The following is a 23,243-nucleotide window of genomic DNA, read 5'->3' on the forward strand; positions in this document are numbered from 1 at the left end:
ACTCAAGTTTTATTTAAAAAACAAACACTTAAGTGGTCTGCAAATTCAAAGTTTCATTAAACAGCTCTCGTCTTAAGATGTACATGACAATAACTTATTACCCAATTACAATGTCTAAATCTCACACAAGGTACAAATTACACTGCCGAGACGTCTGGTGTTGTGGAGACGTGTGCAACAGACTGTAACCAACATGGCCTCCCTTTAAACCAGACGTCCTGTTTAAACACGCTACCTTATTCGCCATGTCTTACAATGTTTTATTCGACCTCTAATGGTGTGTTTTATGATGCAAGCAATCTGGGAATAACACACAGCACTGATTAAAGCGTCTCCTTATCACACAGGGACACTAATTACTGTGTCAAGATCGAGAATGGTCAGGGGCGGTGGAGTAGCCTAGTGGTTATAACGTTCGCTCGTCACGCCGAAGACCCGGGTTCGTTTCCCGACATGGGTACAATGTGAGAAGCCCATTTCTGGTGTCCCCCGCCGTGATATTGCCGGAATATTGCAAAAAGCGGCGTAAAACCTTACTCATTCACTCACTCCAGAATGGTCATGTGACACACCTTCATATAGTCAACTGTTTTTATCACTAAGTGCTTGGTCTAGAAGTATTTTCTTTAACCCACATCATAGGCGGTGATTTCACATGTTTCCTAATAATAATATATTCATATACAACTGCGTAGACCAATGTACACTGATGGTCAAAGGTTTACACCAATGTTTGAAGGTGGCTAAAAATGAAACAAACAAGAAATGATTGGATGGTGGTGTATTTGATACAAGTACCACAGCTATGTTCTCTAACCTTATGTTTGCTGTGTTTCGGCGACTGTTTTCGGCCTGCTGACGTATTGTGAGCTCGCTTGATGACGGATAGGTTAACGCCCTACTGAGCACACGATCAAAGTTTTGAAAAGCTTCCAATCCTTTGTAACAAGTCAAAGTCCACAGACCAAGTTAACCGATTGGTTATGATAAGGCTTTTTCTTGTGCACAACCACAATCAAATTGAGTTTGTCTAACTACAGCCTTGATTCGAGCCATTTTCTGAATTAATTGAACTTTATTCTACAACACCGTGTTCTATTTGTAATGCAGTCTTCTGAAAAGTCTATGAGACCATTTGGTAATTGGATAGGAAGTACATATATTTACAACTTGTTGTATTTGTTGTGAATTGTTTGATAGTCATTTCTTAGAAGTTGGCGGATGACAAAGTAGACACAATTTATGGATAACAGCTTCTTTAAAAGTTATTTTACAGTATTTTACATTTCGGTATAGATCCTCATACCGTTGTCAAGCACCTTTCGCTAACACTTGTGGCGACCTTTCTACTAACATGTATATTGTTGTTATGTAGTATGGTACAAAGGGGAAAAAACGAAATTACTTAACAGGGAGTGTAAAATATTTATGTGGACTCTGATCTCAGGAAGTAAATGATATACATAAAAATCGCTTATCTAAAACTATGTTTCTCTTGTACAAGAATCAAGTTGTACAAATGAAATTAACTTTGAAAGGAAGATACGTTTTCTTAATTCTTCTTAGATAAGGTAATTTCGGAACGCTATGTGTTTTCAATATTTTTTTAACGGACTGCAGTTTGGGAATACATATGAGAGTTATCTCACCTTGACTGTAGGTGGCAGTGTTATTTGTACACCGTGGCTGGAGTAAACAGAAGAGCTGGAAAGTGAAATTGTTTTAGAAATCGGAGCCGTAACTGATAAGAAATGATATCAGACTTGATAATATGTGGGTATGTGAACATTGTCAGATTCTAACACTTGCAGCACAGGTTTACTCGCCGCTTGTTCCGGCTGATAATGTCTAAATGAATCGACGGGTGTAGAATTTTGAGAAAAGTTTCTGATGTTTCTGTTTCTGTGCGAGTGAGTGTTCATTTACAACGCAGAGCTGAAGCTGTCTGTAATTAAACTTGCTAGCGGTTGAAACCATTATCAGCCATTGAACACATCGTAGACATCTGCTGATCATCCGGAAAATGACATTTTATTTATTGTATTTATCACCCCAGTCAATAGATTCATATATAGGCCTAGTTGAAGAAATAGATCCCCACCCTTGAAACCAGAGCTGTTATATTTACCCAGTGTTTTAGTGATATATTGTTGATTATCTGTATGGTGCATGGTTGACATAGTCGTCCAAATCGCTTTGATTAGTTATGCAACTTCGTGTAATTTAGGTGTGACATCCTGTCATTGTGGTAGACTTTTTGTGTTATGATTGTTGGATGACTACAACTGCTGATAATCAAGTGTGCCTTTGTTTCGTCTGTTCAAAGTTAGGATCGTCACTTTATATATTACAGTGGGTCAGGTAATATTATTTTGTAAATTTTTGTACGCCTTAAGCTGACATTCTGTGATCATGGCGTCATGATTGTCCAAGGCTCTATCATGGTGACATGACTGTCCAAGGCTCTATCATGGCAACATGATTGTCCAAGGCTCTATCATGGCGACATGACTGTCCAAGGCTCTAACATGGCAACATGACTGTCCATGACTCTATCATAGCAACATAACTAAACTGTCCAAGGCTCTATCATGGCAACATGATTGTCCAAGGCTCCTTCATGGCAACATGACTGTCCAAGGCTCTATCATGGCGACATGACTGTCCAAGGCTCTATCATGGCAACATAACTAAACTGTCCAAGGCTCTATGATGGCGACGTAACTGTCCAAGACTGCTCTATCATGATGACATGACAGTCCAAAGCATTTTATAACATACCTCACTCACTGATGCTTTGCACCTGTGAAGATTCTGGTTAGAATAGGTCTTCCGCTACCCATGCTTGTCGTAAGAGGCGACTAATGGGATCGGGTGGTCAAGCTCACTGACTTGGTTGATGCACGTCATTTTATCCCAATTGCGTGGGTTGATGCCTCATGATATCAATCACTGGATTGTCTGGTTCAGACTCAATTATTTGCAGATAGCGATCATTTAGCTGAGTGCGCCATTAAACATCAGACAAACAAAAAACACGAATGCTTTTTTGAGTTTGATCTTTTCTTGCGACCCAGATGTGAGGAGATAAAAAAATGCACCGATATACAGATAGTTGTTTTCCTGCATTCTCACATATGAGGTATTCATTCCAATGCATTAAAAACTTTTGAATGATTTTATGATTTCATTTTCCAGAACTCTCCTCATGAATGCAGGGGCAGTTTTAAACTTCAAGTTGTAAGTACACACAGGGATAAATGAAAGAACTGACATGATTAAATGGAAATATGTTTCCTATGTGTGTAGCATTACGTCACTCTGAATTGCTCATTCGTTGTGGCTTTGTCATCTTGTCAAGTTGAAGTTCAAAAGATTGATGTGGGAAAAAAATCTTACTTCCTCAACATGCTTAAGCATGGGGTTGTTGGGATCTTCAAGTTTACCTTTGACAACATCAGCAATTCAGGATTTTTATCATATTCATTCAAATTGTCAAATAATCAGCATCAACATTGTATTAAAAACAATATGAAATACAAAGAAGCTTGTGGCAGTTGATAAATCTTCCTTTGTTGTGAGGGGCGGTCGGGTAGCCTAGTGGTTAAAGCGTTCGCTCGTCACGCCGAAGACCTGGGTTCGATTCCCGACATGGGTACAATGTGTGAAGCCCATTTCTGGTGTCCCCCGCCGTGATATTGCTGGAATATTGCTAAAAGCGGCGTAAAACTATACTCACTCACTCACTCACTCACTTCCTTTGTTGTGTGGAATATCATCTTGTTTCATAATTGCCAAAACTGGACACACAAATAAATAATAAACCAAGTTTATCAAAGAGTTATGATAAATGTTTTTGCTTAACATATATACTGCAGATAAATTTAAATTTTCCAAAGTGATAACTTAATGAATTATTTTCAGAAAAAAGACGCAAGAAGAGGGAGCATTTGGTGCTGAACGGGATCCAACAGTTGGTAAGGGCTTGGGATTATAAGACGATATACCACTCAAAGGAATTTAAAGAACACCTGATATTTTCATATCATGATATGGCTATAGTTAATTTGACAGATCTAAAGATTATCTATTGTCATATGAAACAATTGCGTCTTCTCTAAAGTCTTTTGAGTAGTAAACTGGTACCACTCCTTGCTATGTTTCACTGACTTCAAATGGGCCAAAATATGCCAAGGAGTTCAGTGAATTTGAGTTAGTTTTGCTCATCTGTCTGAAAAACACATTACCCATTGTCCGTGTGTCGTCAACTTTTACAATTTCAACATCCCTGTGGCTCTGTTTTTGACTCGCTTGAATATCTGCCAAGTAGCTGGTGTGTGGTTAATCAATAATCACTCACTCGACAGTTTTTTTGAAACACTTACATGCATGGTTTTGAAGCATGCACATACCTGAACCATGGCCTTGTCAGAGATAGAAATTGGCATTAGCCGATTCATTTAATGGTAAAGATATCCTGATGACTGATAGTAGAATTTCTAGCAGTTTAGGGGTGTCCTAATAATCACTATATACATGTATATGTTTTTTTTCTGGGTTTCATGTTTGACCAGCTTTGCTCATCAGCAAATGATTAGCAATCTTGCGCATTCTAGGTGTATATGCACTTAGGTTCAGTTTAGAAATCTTACCAGCTAGATTATTGCAGTGTGATTGAAACCGAAAAGAAACTTCTCTTTCTGTTTTTGTATGTTTGGGGATAAAATTAATAGAATCGTCATAAATGGATTTTGTGATTGCAAATGTATTTTAAGTTATCTCCCTTTGATTTTGTGTGCTCATATAGTAGTGTTTAGACCATTTCAAAACAGTTCTCTTCATGTTTCATGTCTAACTTAAGTTGACAAATGAGGTCAATGACCTGCTTATGGTTGAATAATCATAATAATCAGCTTGATAATGTCATTGCAAGGCCGTGTATTCAGCTCTTTGTCAGTGTATGAGTTAATCATGTTCTATGGTAGCATCTTTAATGCCAGACCCCAGAGGTGTTGATATTAAACTCATGTTCCATTGCTCAATGAGAGGTTAGATTCAGGAAGTACTGCAGTCCTAGCAATAATGATTCAGATCATGGATACAGTGTTTCACTTGTCTGCACACTCCATTACTATGGGGGGGGCATGGGTGGCCCAGTCGTCTAAGGCGCCGCGATTCGCTGTGCAGAGTTGCGTCCCTTGGGCACGCCAGAAACCTATGATTGTGGGTTTGAATCCCGGTCCGCCCCAATTATGTTTCTAGGTTTGTCAGCACCATACCCGTGCTCGTGGGTTTCACCGAAGTGGTAAACGTCTGAGTGAGTTGGGTTTAACGCCACTTTTAACAGTATTCCAGTTATATCACGGCGTGTCAGCTTAATGTGGGAGGAAATCCTGAAGTGATGCAGGTCTAAGATATTTACTTACGACTTTGGTGAACCTTATGTGCGTTGTGCTGACAAGCCTACAAACGTAATGCGGGCGATTGTTGGATTCCAACCCACATCAGGTTTCAAGAAAGCCAAAGGGACATAACTCTGCACAGCAACTTGTTGGCCTTAGACGACTGGGCCTCATGGCGCCCCAGTGATGCTTGAGTGATTGAACATGATTGTCACTAGAAGCATCTTACACTAGAAAACAGTCCTTCTGGTTATCTTAGCTGAATAAACAATTCTGCCAATGCAATTAAGTGAAATATTTTACAAATTTTGTGAAAATAACATTGCCACACTGGTAGGGCTGGGACGAGTCCAAATTTACTACCCGGGTACCCACCCCCCCTATTACCCGACCCTACCCGGTTACCCACTGTAGGTCTCAGGAGATGTCTAAAAATGTCCGATTGGGAACATTTTTAGCATAGCCCTGTCAAAACGATTTAGATACATGTATTAAACAATCTGGTCATTTGTACACTGAAGTTGAATTAAGTTAAGTTATATCTTTATTCAACCATATGAAAAATCTGAAGGAATGGGTGCACAGTCAGAAAGAAATGCGAACATTAGTGACTTGTAGTGTAACCATAGAGTTCTAGATAATTTTTGTCATTAAACAATATATCACGTGACTAACCACGCGTCCGGGTAGTCCTGTGGGTACCCGGCGGGTCCTACTCAGTACCCACCCCACCCGGGTACCCGAGTTACCCATCCCAGGCCTACACACTGGTACCTGGGTAGAATGAGTCCCCGACACCTCACTGCTAATAGTAAGGGGCGGCTGAATAGGAAACCCATGGGGAATCCAGGCAAGAATTGGTTCCTAATAACCTGTGCTCATTGTAAGGGGCAACTCAATGGATGGGTGCTCAGAGACTTGGTAGGTTGTGTTTATATGTATATAAGCTTGGTTTGTTGCTCAAAATAACAGTCACTGGATTATATGTGAAAAAAGTGAAAAAAGCAAATTGTATACTTCCAACCTCTGATTCTTTCAAGTTACTCTGTAAACTGTTTTCTTAATTTTTATGCACATATTTAAAAGGGTGGGGATACTGATGGCTTTGTTATCCTCCACGTATTCATTAGAGCGCTGAATAGTCAGACTGAAAACAACGCAAGATAACAACACTGACCATTGAATCTAGTTCCTGTTACGAGTGACACACTGCTTCAAGTAACGGGTGGTAGGGTAGCCTCGTGGTTAAAGTGTTCGCTCGTCACACCGACAGGTTCGATTCCCGACATGGGTACAACGTGTGAAGCCCATTTCTGGTGTCCCCTGCAGAGATATTGCTGTAATATTGGTAAAAGCGGCATAAAACCAAACTCACTCACTCACCTCAAGTAACAAAAAGGAAGGACCAACTCAGTTTTGCTATTAAGAATATCTAATTATTACCAAAATCTACAATTACTCAATATTTACACAATTGACAATTATAATCTGGCAAACTAACATATATATCGCAAAGCTGAATAGGTGAAGACCCAACGTGATACAGAAACTCCTCCAATCGGACACAGTCCGGATCCTGGTCACAGACGTATTCCGATCACAGTTCGATTAGTCAGTGACACAGTATGCCCAGTCTCAGTCTAGCTCAAATCACAGTTCTACTTTCCTGTCTCTCACAAATGATAGACACATCCTAATGCATCACATGATTCCACAGGTGGGAATGTCACAGACCGACATGGTCAATACAGGGACAAAGTGAGTGTGAGACATCCTGGACCCATCTCAGTTCTCAAAATCAAAAACTCTCTCCCTGCTCTAAACGCTGGAGCTCCCAGCTCTGGAGCTTGGTCAACACAACCTGGTCCCCAGCTCAGTCTCATGTCCAAGCCTCTGAAACAATACACCATACATTGCTTACAGGGTTACATAAGCTACTCAATGTGGCAAGCTTACCAATCACAGTGGCAAAGCTAATCAATCACAGGTCCACCTTTGGTCCACCTTTTTTTTCTCTCTCTTTTTATTTTGAAATGTAAACTTTTATTCTCAAGATAGTTGTGGTCCCCCTTTCCTATAACCTCAATAACCTCTTTGGTTACAATACATGGTTACTCTTTGGTTAATATAAAAAATGCTCACATATTACATTCCTCTTTAACTGATTATCTGGCGCCAGTGCAGCTTCAAATTTAACCCTATTCGTCCAGCTTCAACTTCTGTTACGTGGACTTGTTTAGTTGGTTTCTGGATCCTGCCAACCGTAACCTAATGATCTGAAAATCACTAAAACCGTATTCCTCATGTCTTATTAATGCCGTATTGCATGTTCAGAACAAAACAATTGTGCATACAATAGATTAAACTGCTAGACCGTTTGTTCAAGTGACATCATGTATAGATAATATTTTGAAATATGAAAAAAACATTCTGAAATATTTTTTTTTAGTTTATTTACTTTCACAAAATGATCAGGACTTAAAAATATATTGTAAACAATGACCTGAATTGGTTGTCTTGTGTTTCTCCTTAGATTGTTTCCATGGCAACTGTGTTTGTTTCAGGAGACAAGGTCCGGAGCTTCCTGCTGAGTCTCCGCCACCTCAGGATCTTCATTGCCATGTGGAACATCTTCATCATGTTTCTTATGATAGTGTGAGTCCCGAGAACGTTCATGTCGTTCATGTCTCATGTTTCCTTTCACAGGAATGTCAAATGAGAGTCACTTGTTGTTTCTTTAGGATATCCTGAAAAACACAGGATTATCTCAGCAGTCTGGGCCAAAACTTTTGTGTCTTCTCACCCATATTTGACTTTTTGGATCATTGTTTTTAGATTTTAATTTTAGTGTGTGGACTTATATTACCTGGGCTCACAAGACTGAACATAATTTTGCTGCAGTCAAGACAAGATATTTTGTGGATGACCACTGTTATGATGTGATGCGACGTTTCGGTGTATATCTTTATACTGTTGTTAATCATGTTCATGTATACTCTCATGTTGTTTTTGTTAGCTCACCGGGTCCAAGGACCAAGGTGAGCTTATGCCATACCGTTGCATCCGTCCGTCCGTCGTCCGTACGTCAACAATTTATTCAAACAACTTCTTCTTCTGAACCACTAATTGGAAGTTAACAAAATTTGACTGGAGCATCCCTAGGTCGTGGGCATCCAAAATCGTACAAATGGTGGGGCTGAGGTGCGGGGCCAAATTGGGGTAATATGGCCATATTGCTTTGAACAACTTCTTCTCTGGAACTAAGAGATGCAGATCAACCATATTAGGTTGGAGACATTCTCCAGTGGTGAGGATTGAAAATTGTACAAATGGTGGGGCTGATCCCCCAGGGGGCTGAGGGGTGGGGCCAAATAGGGGTAATTTGGCTATATTGCTTTAAATGAATTCTTCTCTGGAACTAAGAGATGCAGATCAACTATATTAGGTTGGAAACATTCTCCGGTGGTGAGGATTGAAAATTGTACAAATGGTGGGGCTGATCCCCCAAGGGGCTGAGGGGTGGGGCCAAATAGGGGTAATTTGGCTATATTGCTTTAAATGAATTCTTCTCTGGAACTAAGAGATGCAGATCAACTATATTAGGTTGGAAACATTATCCGGTGGTGAGGATTGAAAATTGTACAAATGGTGGGGTTGACCCCCCAAGGGGCTGAGGGGTGGGGCCAAATAGGGGTAATTTGGCTATATTGCTTTAAATGAATTCTTCTCTGGAACTAAGAGATGCAGATCAACCATATTAGGTTGGAGACATTCTCCAGTGGTGAGGATTGAAAATTGTACAAATGGTGGGGCTGATCCCCCAAGAGGCTGAGGGGTGGGGCCAAATAGGGGTAATTTGGCTATATTGCTTTAAATGAATTCTTCTCTGGAACTAAGAGATGCAGATCAACTATATTAGGTTGGAAACATTCTCCGGTGGTGAGGATTGAAAATTGTACAAATAGTTGGGCTGACCCCCCAAGGGGCTGAGGGGTGGGGCCAAATAGGGGTAATTTGGCTATATTGCTTTAAATGAATTCTTCTCTGGAACTAAGAGATGCAGATCAACCATATTAGGTTGGAAACATTCTCCGGTGGTGAGGATTGAAAATTGTACAAATGGTGGGGCTGACCCCCCAAGGGGCTGAGGGGTGGGGCCAAATAGGGGTAATTTGGCTATATTGCTTTAAATGAATTCTTCTCTGGAACTAAGAGATGCAGATCAACCATATTTGGTTGGAAACATTCTCCGGTGGTGAGGATTCAAAATGGAACAAATGGTGGGGCAGACCGTATTGCAGTATTATATACATGTACAATGCAAATGTAGATTTTGTCATGATTGCGTAAATATCCAGGTAAGCGATACAGGCCCTATGGGCCTCAAGTTAATCCTTATTAGAATGTATATAAGCCTGTACTGCATGGCTCCAACTGGATTTACCTTGCACCAGGTGCATGTTGGCATGGAAACCAAGATGCTCTAGACAAAAACAGGTTGCACCCTGGTCCCATTGATTTATCAAAGTCGAAACATAGGCCTGATTTGCTACCAGTGTCAATAAATTGATGACATATTGCTGTAAAACGTTGTTGGAACATGTGCACATGATCTTGAGTGTCCACAGTTTGATGATGTCAAGCCCCAAAGCATGACCAATTACACATACGTACAAGAATGCACATGGTATTATTTGTACGAGACATCATGTAAAATATGGACACAGGTCGTTTTCTGCGTTCGCCAAACCATGAAGTTTGCGATCTTTCAATTCTTTTTTTTAACCAAACTTTCATTCTAATAAGCGCCCCCCTTTTCTAATTTTGAGAGCGCCCTGGGCGCTTATTACGTCGAATACGGTAACAGAGCAATTATTTATGTAGTACATTGTATGGTCAGTGTAGCCTGGAGGTGATGTGTACAAAGATCAGTGTTGTGGGAACAATTAAGCATGAGTCAGACACATATTATTATTTTTTACTTGCACAGAGCTCCAGATGACTTTTTGAGCAATTGAGTTTTTACTCAAAGGTTTCTAGTTTAATTGGGTTATTACATTTTTCATTGGGTAACCTATATTTTTTCTCTTATCTATTCATTACTCTATTGGGTTTTTCCCAAAACAGTAAACATTTGAGATTAAAAAAAATTGAAATGTTTTAGATGTTTATAACGGTTCTAAATATAGGCTTGATTTGGACAGTAAATTAGTTTGTTATTGTGTTTTGGAAATTAGCTCTGTTGTACGTGTGCTGTTTTTATACATTTGAGTTTTTCATTTAATGCATGCGTTTCTGTATGCAAGGTAATTGAAAGTAATTGGGTTATGAATCATTTTTGGAGGGTATTTAGCGCAAATACGCAGCTGATCTGTAGCTCTGCTAGCACTTGGTGCATGTAGACTTAGATATTTGGTTCTTTTGTCAATATCAGATTGCACTGGTGCATGTTTTGTTTAGCTAAATCAAGCTCTGGACTGTACTGTCTTACTTCACTTCCATTTTTACCGAAACGTTGCATCCGAATACAATAAAGAAGTTGTCATCCATACAATATCTTGTCTATACTGTGACTTACCAACTTCTAAAAAATGGCAATCCAACAGTTCATGATTTTGCAAGACTTTTACTTCAGACTAGTCACGCTAGTGGATTTAGTCACAGACTGTATCAGTAGGTTATTACATAAAAGCTAGGAAAGGATTCTTATTTCTTTGCCTGTGTCTTCAACTGCCCCCCTGAATATTACAATATGACATTACCTACTGACATATGAAATCAGAACCTCACATACGTGATAAAGAAGTAATATGCTTGAAAAGATTATCATATAGGTCATCAATCATCTTCACAGTTTTTGAATTTTACAAGTTTATGTGTATCGTAAATATTATCATATATTTTCACAGAGCAGAATGCTGAAATAGGAGCTCTTATAATGTTTAATATGTTTATACCATGTGTATGAGAATGTTCTTTCTGTTTAGTTGTAAACATGTATCAGCACTCTTATATACTGTTCTAGTCCAGTGATGCTGCTTGTCGTAAGAGGTGACTAACAGGATCGGGTGGTCAGGCTCTCTGACTTGGTTGAAGCATGTCATCGTATCCCAATTGCGTGGATTAATGCTCATGATATCAATCACTGGATTGTCTGGTCCACACTCGATTATTTACAGACTGCCATCATATAGCTGGAATATTGCTCAGTGTGGCGTTAAACAGCAAACCAACCAACCAACAAACCGATGATGCCTTCCTTTGTCTACTTGCTGTAGATACTCCCTAATAAAAAACAGTTTCAATTAAAGTTGGTTTGAGGTTGAAAAAAATCGCTTGTAGTCTGGTTTACAAAATAGCTGATTGTTTAAACCTGTAAACTATCTATCATTGTATTGACTGTGATTCATTTGCAATGTAATTTATTTCAGATTCTTTGGCCATTGAGGAAAATTAAGGAGAGACTGCTGACAGGAGTTGCCTCCCTTGGACTAGGAGTCTCGTCCAGACAGCTGCAGTTTTCTCCCTTCATGGTTACAGGGTTGTGACTTAAAGAATTAAGCTGACATATCTTATGGGAAGCCTTTCAAAGTCTCAAAGAGCAGACTTTTGATTCCAGGTGGAATACTCAATAGCAGTATAGCTAAGAACTTGAGAGGTTGGGTATTGCTGGAAAGAGGCACTATCTTTAAGTGGCATCTTTGAGAGTCCATGGAAAGTCTGTGGAATCAATGGAGGGCCACAAAAACTGTGTTTGGGGTGGGTGGGTGCATAAGGGTATGTACAATTTGTGACATGGCCTTGATAGAAAATGATATTGATTTGGGACTTATTCTTGAAGACATTACTTTAGATACATAGGAGGGCGCGGGTGGTCCCGTGCTCCATTCATCTAAGGCGCTGCGATTCACTGTGCAGAGTTGCGTCCCTTTGGCACACCAGAAACCTATAATTGTGGGTTTGAATCCCGGTTTTAGGTTTATCAGCACCATACCCGTGCTCGTGGGTTTCACCGAAGTGGTAAACGTCTGAGACCTGCATCACTTTGGGCTTTCCTCCCAAATTAAGCTGACACGCTGTGATATAACTGGAATTCTGTTAAAAGCAGCGTTAAAACCAACTCACTCATTCACTTTAGACACACAGAGAGGGCCAGTGTTTGTGGCTGATTGACCAGGTTTTTAGATCTCTCATGGATGAAATGTTCTGAACATCTGTACCAATTCTTTATTGTTTTGATAAATACTTCCCAGTGTGTGAGCGCTATTGCCACCAGGATGAGGAAGTGTTATGTTTGTGCTAGATGGTAGATGGGGTTCCTGTGCTACTTCTGCAGGGCATGTGTAAATATGTATGATACACACACTGTATGTTACACCATCATGCATTTCCTTGTACATATCATTAAAAATATAACATTTGCGCGCATTGTTTTGTTTCTGATCTTTGTGTGGCATCTTGGGCCATCCATTTTTTTGTGTTGTCATCTCCAACCTCAACCAACAGAGCATGTGGGCGAAATAAGATAAAAAAATATTAAAAGATGTTTTTCACTAATTATATAACTTTTTTTATAACATTTCAAAATTTATAACATTTGCTACCAGTCTTTATATTTATTTTGGAAACAAACTTTTAATAAAAATGACTGAAGAAGGATGAAACTGACCTAGGTTTGCCAGTGTAGCCACTGTGGTTGCATATAGGGGGGTAGGCCAGTGAATACACCGTTCACTCCCCATGGCGAAGGCCTGGTTTAAGTCTCCACATCGGTGCAGGGGACCCCAACTGTTTCATTTCCTTTCAGGAAATATGAGGCTGCTGTAAAGTAATTAAATAGTGTGCTGCACTGCAAGATTTATTTTATTTTAATTTTATATTTCTTGTCAAGAAGTTGGTACAATAAATATTATTGTGCATCTGCGTCCAATTCCATACATTTGTGTTTAATGGACGCACATTTCTGTGTAAAACCCTTGGAAATGAAGCTTATTTCATGTTTCTCCACTATGATATTGTTGGAATATTGACAAAAAGTGGCGTGAAACCATGGTCACTCTGCATCCATGGGGCTCTATACATCATGGCCACACTGTAAGATGAGTTGCGTCAGAAAGGTTATTAATCCCCACCAGGAGCCCCAACCTATATGTCCTGTCCACCCTAACTCTTTTCTGAAAGTGCTGTGAACCAGCATGGATAAATTACTATTTCACAGAGTTATGGCCCTTGTTTGATGTTTTGGACATTCCAGGAGATGGAAGCACAGAAATGTGCATTGTCAGTCACCTTAGGGAAACTTAGAGTTTCATGCTTGTATCATCATTTGAACAACCCCCATCTTGTGTGCACCGTGTCTGACCCACTATGAGTGGATGTGCACTTGCATATAAATAACTGACTTTCAAGTACCATTTGTCATCTGGAGTGACAACAAATCATCAGTATGAAGAACGGATTTTGAAAGATGGTAATATACTGAACCGCAAAAGAAACGTCACCATGGATAGATATGAGAAATCAATGGGTCCAAAAACTGTAAACATACTTTGAGACATATTGAAAAGATGAAACTTGGCAAAACTGATCATCAAGGTTGAAATTAAAGTGTCAAATGTTCTTAAAGTGAAAGACAACACCAGTCTCTGAGAAAATGGCATCACAAGTCAGTATCTCGTGTGTCCGCCATGTGCATTGATGACTGCCGTGCAACGTCGATACATGGAATGGATGAGGCGGTTGATGAAGGCCACCAGCACTTGAGCCCACACTCTGAGGAACGCCTGACGCAGTTCAGCTGCAGTTGTCGGCCTTGGTCGGCTGTCATTCAGCCGCCTTTGAATCTCGTCCCACCGGTGCTCAATGGGATTTTAATCGGGACTGAGGGCAGGCCACTGCATGGTTCTGATGCCATTCTCTTGGAGGAAGTCTCTTGTTACACTCGCAGTGTTGGCACGGGCGTGATCATGCTGAAACCCGTGGTTGCGGCGACGTGCCAAAGGAGGTATGGCGTGTGGCCTCAAGACTTGATCAATGTACCGAGCTGCTGTGACACCATTGCCTCTCCCTGGACCGAAGTTATGGAAGACCACAGGGCCGACCCTCTGTGCAAGACCAATTCCACCCACACCATGATGCTCGGACCACCCCACAGTCTCTCTCAGCAACACAAGCATCCGAATAACGTTTCCCACGACTCTCTCTGCCATCTGCTGTTGAGATACAGTAACGGCTCTCGTCTGAGAAGAGGACTCTTCTCCACTGCTGGTGGAATAGGTCCTCGGTTTTGGCCTGTGACAGTGGAGGTGTCTGCTCGTCAATCGTCGACGCACGGTGTCCGCACGAATATGTCGCTGGTGTGTCCCCATGGTCTGTCGAGCAGTTTCCACAGCAGTGACAAAGCGATCTTGAAGATGTCGCACAATCTGACGGTCATGACGTCAGGGGGTGACCCTTGGTCTTCCACTACGTGGTCGGTCATCTGTAGTGTTGGTGGTCTGTTACCGTTGCTGGAGCCTGTATATGGTCCTTACGTGGACTTGAAATGCATTTGCTACTTGCTGGGCTGTTTGTCCAGCTTGCAATCGTCCAAGGGCTTGGTGTCGCTGATTTCTTGTCAATCTTGGCATGTGGTAGCAATTCAACAGCGAATGAATGTTATCCGATCTGGGTGGATATTTATAGGGCAAGAAATGGGGGAACGCATGTGCATTTCAATTTGCACGGAACTCACGTGCATCGGGTTACCATGGCCGTTGCCATGATGCTTTTGGGCGATCGGTTTTATTGTCATCTGCTTTGGTTTTTTGTGATCAAATTTTATTTTTCCAGACAAGCTAATTTTAAATTTTAGAAACTTAAAGACTTATTTAAATGACAACTTTTCATGCAATGTTACTTGGGGTGACGTTTCTTTTGCGGTTCAGTATAAAATAAAAGCTTTAATTATTTGTCCAGATATCATATATAATAAATAGTTGTCTTTTGATAACCCTACTTCTACTTTGAACTTTATGGACAGTTTCTTTGACTTTTCTAATGGTAATGTGAATCGCAAGCCTTCACCTTCGTCAAAACGAGACACTTGTAGATCATTTGTGTGTTTATCACAAAAAATAAAAGCAGATTCAACCTCAATATCATTATTAGCTGCCCATACATGTAACGTCAGTTATGTGACGTGCAAATGTCGTAAGTTGGATGTTATGTATAGAATCTCACCCTTGTTTCTTTGAAACTTTTACGCACGAGTGTTGATATACTTGATGTCAAAAGACACAAGGGTGAATTCATTTATCATCCAAAGTCATTCTTTCAACCTTCTTAACTTGTAAATGGTAATAACTAGTGTCTTGAATTTAAGCAGTACAGCTCAGCATGCAGCTTTGACTGTTATGTCATGGTAACCGATGAGGTCACAATGGTCTGCAATGCAGCGTGATGCAGTTTCATTGAAGCGATATCTCCCAGGAGACATGACTTGATCTCACCAAAATGATATTTGTGTAAGCCAGTTGGGACTGATAAATACAGAAACTCACCTGAGAGTCTTTTGTGTAAAAAAATTAACCGATATTGTCCCAGTGGTCGGCAGAGCGTTGTGATGAAATTTCAGACAAGCAGCGTCTCCCGTGGAAGCTAGTTTCGGATCACAAAACCATTTCATGTGTTGGAAGGAAAAATGAAGTATTACAGTAAACTACGGTTATAACGAACTCAAAGGGACTCCTAATTTTAGTTCGTTATAACCGTAGTTCGTTATAAGTACATATACAGCATGACTACAGCAAGTAGTCGGGACCAAAAAGTAAGTTCGTTATATCCGTCAGTTCGTTATAAGCGTGTTCGTTATAACCGTAGTTTACTGTATTTTCAGGATCGCACACAGTTGATGTACTATAAAGTTCGATCAGATGGAGAGCGTGATGTTAGTGATGTCAGTTGATTTTTAGAGGCTGTGACAGTTTGTGACTAATAGAACAACATAATTTATGAATTTCATTTATGATACAGAAATGGCAGGGATTTCTGGTTTGGGAATTTGACACCAAACACTTTATCAGCATAAACATGACAATTGGATATTTTAGAATAAAGTTTAAGGATCCAAATCAGGTTTAGCACATTCCCACTCAATTCATCCGATAAAAGTGAGCCTCAGTGCCACTGGAGCTCTGGTTTAAGTACTGAAAACGCTTTCTAGTTGTAAACGGAAACGTTTTTGACCCCAGGGGAAACAGGTTATGTTGGAGACAAGGCAGATCGATGAGGAAGGGCAAGTACACCGTGACCCTTCTCGCTCAGAGGTGTCTCTTTGTAGGTCCAACAGCATCAAAATGTGAGACAGCTGTGTTTATAGTGAATATCATCTTATAGTATATTTCTGTAACAATTCACCCGAGCCCACATTTACTTCAATACGAGACCCGTGAAGATCCGGGTGAGAATAGATCAACGCATGCTTGCAGTAAAATGTGACTATGCTCGTCGTAAGAGGCGAATTGCGGTTGGTTGGGTGGTTTGTTGTTTAACGCCGCACTCAGCAATATTCCAGCTATATGACGGCGGTCTGTAAATAATCGAGTCTGGACCAGACAATCAAGTGATTGATGTCATGAGCATCGATCCACGCAATTGGGATCGATGACATGCATCAACCAAGTCAGCGAGTCTGACCACCCGATCCCGTTAGTCGCCTTTTACGACAAGCATAGTCACCTTTTATGGCAAGCATGGGTTGCTGAAGACCTATTCTACCCCGGACACTTCACGCGAATTACGGGATCGGGTGGTCAGGCTAGCTGACTTGGTTGATGCATGTCATCGTATCCCACTAGTGTAGATCGAAGCTCATGATGTCAATCACTGGATTGTCTGGTCCAGACTCAATTATCCACAGACCTCCGTCATATAGCTGGAATATTGCTGAACAACAAACAAACAAAACAAACAACAGTATACTGTGTCTGAGTGGGGTATTCATGTTAAACTGCAGCATGGTTTGTTTGTTGATTAACGCTGCACTCGGCAATATTCCAGCTATATGGCGGATGCACTGCCTTCCAGATGAACACAAACTCATCTCATCATTTGATTCTGACGTGTTGAATTTGTATGCGCGCGATTTCATATCTACTGATAGTAAAGTTTCTTTCGCTATATTTTTTATTGTTCCCTTATTCGTTTCCATCAGTATATGTAAATGACCCTTCAATAATGACGCTGAGTATATGACTCTGATTTCATTGATTGCTTGTCATTGTAGACGGGCTGTTCCTTACACTGTCGACCACTGGTTTGTCTGACTCGATTATTTACAGGCGGCCATTTATGGATAGTTGCCGAGCGCCGAGTAACACAACAAACAAATCTTGCCATACGAGTCTATATGATCTTGTATAATTATTATGTTTGCGGGGCAATATTGGCCTAGTCGTGTAAGGCACGCAAATCGCTGTGCAGAGTTGCGACCGTTAGGCACGCCAGAAACTCAGGATTGTGGGTTCGAATCCCGGTTCGTCATGATTATGTTTCTATGTTTGTCAGCACCATATCCGTGCTCGTGGGTTTTACCAGGCCTTGAGTGATGAGTGTTAAACTAACTGAAGCACGTATGTCATTTGTATTCCAACCTGCAACTGCTACTGATATCTTTTGTTATTGATAGCTGAAATTCGAATTTGTGATATCAATAAGTTGCCCCCGTATAAATGCCATATACGCACTTGCGGTGTATATTTCATTTCTCCTGAGCCTCCCGTTGAGTAGATCTGCAGCAGAGTCTATACTATCCTACATATTTGTATTGTCGCGGGAGCGACCATGTACTGAATGCACTAACGCCATGGAATACCTGATCAGCTATGCCTACCGACAGGCACTACAAACCATTCGTTCCTCCAGTGTACATATTTCCATGAGTTTATTTTGTGGCACATTAAAGGTAGTCACGGGAGCTCTCATTCCAATCGCTTTTTTATCCCACAATTAGGCTCAGATTATCATGCTCCATTGGGCGAACTGAGATTTGTAGTTATAGCTGGTAGCTGAACTCATAATTCAAGTTTTAACCGTTCGTTTATTACACTGGTAACCTGTGCTGACAGTTTTCAATTCTACCGTGACCTTTTTGTCGGTCACGTGTTAGGTTGAATCTCCCAGCCTTTGGATATCGCTTGATGTCTTCCTTTAAGGCAACGGTGGATGAAACGTCAAGGTCTGGGACAGTGACAAATCAGAAGTTGATGGAGAACATATTATACCACAGCCCTTCCTGTTTGTGTCGGGTCAGTGTTCAAAATTACTTATAAGGTAGGGAACGTGGTGGCCCAGTCGTCTTAGGCGCCGCAAGTCGCTGTGCAGAGTTACGTCCCCTGGCTACGCCGGAAACCTTTGATCGTGGTTCGAATTCCGTTTCTCCCCGATTATATGTCTAGGTTTTTCAGCATCATACCCATGCTGGTGGGTTTGACCAGGCCTTTTTTGATAAGTGTCAAAGTGAAGATTTGGCGTAAGAGCATGCGTGTATCATGCCGTCCTCATTTGGATTCCAACCTGCAAGTACAACCGATAGAATTTGTAACGATAGAATGAAGATTTGTTGATCAGGAAACAAACCAAAGTAATTTGGGAAAAACCCTAAAGGTTTTCAAATAAGTGATAAATGCATCCTTTGTGCATGTAAGCTTCTACGAACTAGACGACAGCATGCTGTTAAAAAAACTCGCTTTATTTAACGGTAGTACGTTCCATTTTGAACACTTTCGAGTGATAACAGTATTAAGTAATATTTTCAGTATATTCAAGATGTCTGCGGATGAGGTTATTAAATCCAGGTGCGTGATCAGCCACCATGAATCAATGCATCGAACTCGAAGGCATCTCTCTTCAGTGAAATAATATTGATGTGGCTTTGACCCTTTTGGAAAAGTCCTATGTTTATATGAGGGTTTCAGAACAGCCTCCGACCCGTGAAGATCAGGGTTGGAATAGGTCTTTAGCAACTCACGTTAGCCGTATTATAAGGCAACTAACGCGATCGGGTGGTCAGGTTCGCTGACTTGGTTGATGCATGTCATCGATCCCAATTGCGTGGAACGATGCTCATGATGTCAATTACTGGATTGTCTTGTCTACACTCGATTATTTACAGACCGTCATATGGCTAGAATATTGCTGAGTGCGGCAACAAACAAACAAACAAATAAACAAACAACAGAACAGGCTTGACTGTGATAGTCAGTTGGCCAGGGGTGAAAAACAAGATTTTCGTTCCCACATTTTCCTGTATACCTTAAACCTTTTCTATTGCATGAAGGAGGTATCTGTACACAATTTTCATTGGGTAGTAAGCTTGCAAGTGTGTGCAGGAATATGCAGGGGGTCAAAATTGCATAAATTGAAGGAAAAATGCATAATTTGACAAAATTGGCTGTAACATTTTTATTAAGCCATTAAACTATCCCAATTATGTCTTTGATTACAGGTAATATGTTCGGTTATCTGAATTTGGCAAACATTTTGTTTCATTTAATTGTTATTTTAATTCTCATTGGAAACATTGGTAAAATTCAGGTTTTTTTACTTCATTTTCAAATCTTGTGAGTAGGTAAAACACTAATTCCATTGAATTGTGACAATAAAACCACTATAACTGGGTACTAAAATCTGCCTTAACCATTGTACTGTCCTATACAAAAAACAAAATGAAAATATATTACATAGGGGTTAAGATATTGTATACAGTGTTACCCCACCCCCCAAAAACCAATTTTACCGAAAATTGCTTATTGAGATATGGTGGTAGATGATGCTGCTGTAGTGGTTGAGTGGGATAATTGCAACAATGCTTAAAAACACCAAAATAGTAAACTCATAAAGAAAAATGATGTTTAAGTTTTTCTGTGAGCATTTATGGTGCCCATCTTGAATTTCAAGGTGGCCGCCATTTTGACCTGTTTTCGAAATCAAGATCTTATATAGTTCTTCAACATGGTCATGTAATATATCATATGAAAGCTTTTTACGTTGTCTTTTCAATGATGTACCTTATTCACTGACTCCTGTGGTAAATTGATCCCCAACAATGAAAAAAAGGAAATATTGAAAGCTAATTTCTCGCGACTTTACCCAAATTTAGATTTAAATTAAAATGGACATCGTTTCACTCAAAATTGTAGATATACTGCACTTTTGTCTGAGCATTTCACTAGTTTATAGGGGCGGTCGGGTAGCCTAGTGGTAAAGGCGTTCGCTCGTCACGCCGAAGACCCGGGTTCGAATCCCGACATGGGTACAATGTGTGAAGCCCATTTATGGTGTCCCCCGCCGTGATATTGCTGGAATATTGCTAAAAGCGGCGTAAAACCAAACTCACTCACTCACACTCACTCACTAGTTTATAATTTTAGTGAAGAAACAAACATGATAATACTTCTAGTATTATGAAGTATTAAAAATAAAATGTGAAATAATGTCATCTCTAGTCACCGTCAGAGTCCGTCTCATCTTGAAATGTAGGTAAGTTGTTTCTGTTTAGGCATGACATAGCACAACTGCATCCAAGGGAACATCCCATGATGTTCTTGGTGCAGCTACACCTGAATGAGGAGCATCTACCTGTTGTGCATTTACAAGTAAGTAATTCTAGATACAGTGCTGGCATTTATTCCTGGGTCATTGGGATGGGTTCTATGACATCGTCTGTAGACGTCTACCTATACCCTTCTGGTGGTGGAATGTCAGCCTTTCCTTTATGTGCAGAACACCATGTGATGCACTGGTACTGACATCTGAGTAGAGGTTTTGTGGTTGTGTGGTGGGAGTTCCTCTAGGTCTCCAACTCCGTGAAACATGTCAGCTGTAAGCGTATTAATGCTAGTTGCAGTCGATGCTGGATTGTACACTTTGATGACAAGTGAGTGAAGGAACCAGTTTCTTCTGTTGGTTGCAACAAACATGGTTGTGCGATAAATATGAATATGTTCCAGGTCCACAACCTGTGACCGCATGGCATGCTGGTAGAGCTAATACAACATCTGAGAGAATGAGAGATTGATGTACATCATCAACTGATATCCACCCATTCATATCTGAGCAGAAAACCGATGTTTATGATGTTTCAACTGTACCAACACATAAGTGTATCGGCTGTGAATGACACTGTGGTCGTATCCATTGCAGGAGGCATCCATGACATTGATCACCATTCGTGTATCTGCCTCTTTATGTGTTGACAGCAGATTTGGCATTGCTTCAGATTGATCTATGGAAGATACTGCTGTATCTGGGCTGCTTAATCCACCTGCAATGATGATGATTTGATGATTATGATGGAGATGTTGTGCCTGTTGTTGTTTCAATAAAATTGGACGATGAAGTCAGCAGAAGGATGTCTCATTTATCTATTATTCTTCGAATTTTCTTTGATCGATCACCTCTTTTTGTATAGATTTTACTGACTTTGCAACATATTGGTCAAAGACATCATCGACTTAAGTATAAGTTTCACTGAAGTTCTTCAGCACATTCCACTTGAAAACATCAGCCAAATCTTGGTTTGCCTATAGCCTGTACAAGAGCCATGTCCGAAATAACAATGCATGTTGTGTCATCAGTTGGTGGTAGCATGAGAATCTGCAAGCAAATGTGATAATGCAGCTTTGTTGTACAAAGTAGACCATCTGCTGTTGCCAGGGAAGGTGGGGTATGGGACAGCTCATGTGTTAGAAGATGTGATACGTTTACGTCTCTTCCACTGTGGGTGGAACTCAGCAACCTTCTGAAAAGTTTTCTTCCTTGCTTAAAGGTATTGGTTTGAGTTGACTTCTTTGATACCTGCATGGTGTACAGTGTATGTACTGTTGGACATATTTTCTTATATTTTGTCATGAATACTCTCAGCATTATCCGCCAATCGATTTTCAATGAACTCTTGCAAAAGCTTGTCACCTCGAATCATACCATGATGATGTAATATCTTCCTTAGATCAATCTGCAGCAATATCATATCTACTATAAACACACGAAGAGGCGATACACGAATGATGATGCATGTCATGGATGCCACCTGCAATTCATACGACCAAATTGTCGTTCACAACCGAGACACTGATGTGTTAGATACCGTTGATACATCATAAACATCGGTTTTCTGCTCAGATATTGATGGGTGCAGGTACTGCAAAGGACCCTCTATTCATACAAGTTGATGATGTAAATCAATCTCTCACTCTAGATGTTGTAGCAGCTCTACCAGCATTCCATGCGGTCATGGTTGTGACACAACAAGCCAGTTCAGTGGTTATGGCAAGACGTCGACCTGGAACATATTTATCGCACAACCAGATTTGTTGCAACCAACAGAAGAAACTGGTGCCTTCAACATGAAAAAGACAGAAACAGTTGTTGTCAAAGTGTACAATCCAGCATCAACTGCAACTAGCATTAATACACTTAAAGCTGACATGTTCCCCAGAGTTGGAGACCTAGAGGAACTCCCACCACACAACCTCTACTCAGATGTCAGCACCAGTGCATTACATGGTGTTCTGCACACAAAGGAAAGGCTGACATTCACCACCAGAAGGGTATAGATGGTCGTCCACTGAGAACCCACCCCAATGACCCAGAAACGAATGCCAGCACTGTGTCTAGAATTGCTCACCTGTAAATGCACAACAGGCAGATGCGCCTCACCCAGGTGTAGCTGCGCCAAGAACATCATGGGATGTTCCCTTGGATGCAGTTGTGCTATGTCATGCCTAAACAGAAACAATTTACCTAGCTTTCCAGAAGAGATGGACTCTGACGGTGACTAGAGGTGGCATTATTTCACAGCCC

The 23,243-nt window shown here is 40.6% G+C and overlaps 1 protein-coding gene across 1 annotated transcript; it reads left to right on the plus strand.

Annotated features, from left to right (window-relative positions):
- The first annotated feature begins 1,644 nt into the window (after nucleotides 1-1,644).
- LOC124133230 (small integral membrane protein 7-like) lies at nucleotides 1,645-12,824 on the plus strand. Its single transcript, XM_046497543.2, has 5 exons — nucleotides 1,645-1,777; nucleotides 3,199-3,240; nucleotides 3,925-3,977; nucleotides 7,967-8,057; nucleotides 11,834-12,824. The coding sequence occupies exons 1-5, from the start codon at nucleotides 1,752-1,754 to the stop codon at nucleotides 11,847-11,849; spliced, it is 228 nt and encodes a 75-aa protein (XP_046353499.1). The 5' UTR covers nucleotides 1,645-1,751; the 3' UTR covers nucleotides 11,850-12,824.
- The last annotated feature ends 10,419 nt before the right edge of the window (nucleotides 12,825-23,243 follow it).

This window comes from Haliotis rufescens, unplaced genomic scaffold (genome assembly GCF_023055435.1).
Source record: "Haliotis rufescens isolate VD_foot unplaced genomic scaffold, xgHalRufe1.0.p SCAF_2, whole genome shotgun sequence".
NCBI lineage: Eukaryota > Metazoa > Mollusca > Gastropoda > Lepetellida > Haliotidae > Haliotis > Haliotis rufescens.

Bases quoted from the DNA above. Each gene is read 5' to 3' on its own strand.
- LOC124133230 (XM_046497543.2), top strand. From the start codon at position 1,752: ATGATATCAGACTTGATAATATGTGG. The intron at 1,778-3,198 runs GTATGTGAACAT...TTCATTTTCCAG, and splicing joins TCAGACTTGATAATATGTGG to AACTCTCCTCATGAATGCAG. The intron at 3,978-7,966 runs GTAAGGGCTTGG...TGTTTGTTTCAG, and splicing joins TGAACGGGATCCAACAGTTG to GAGACAAGGTCCGGAGCTTC.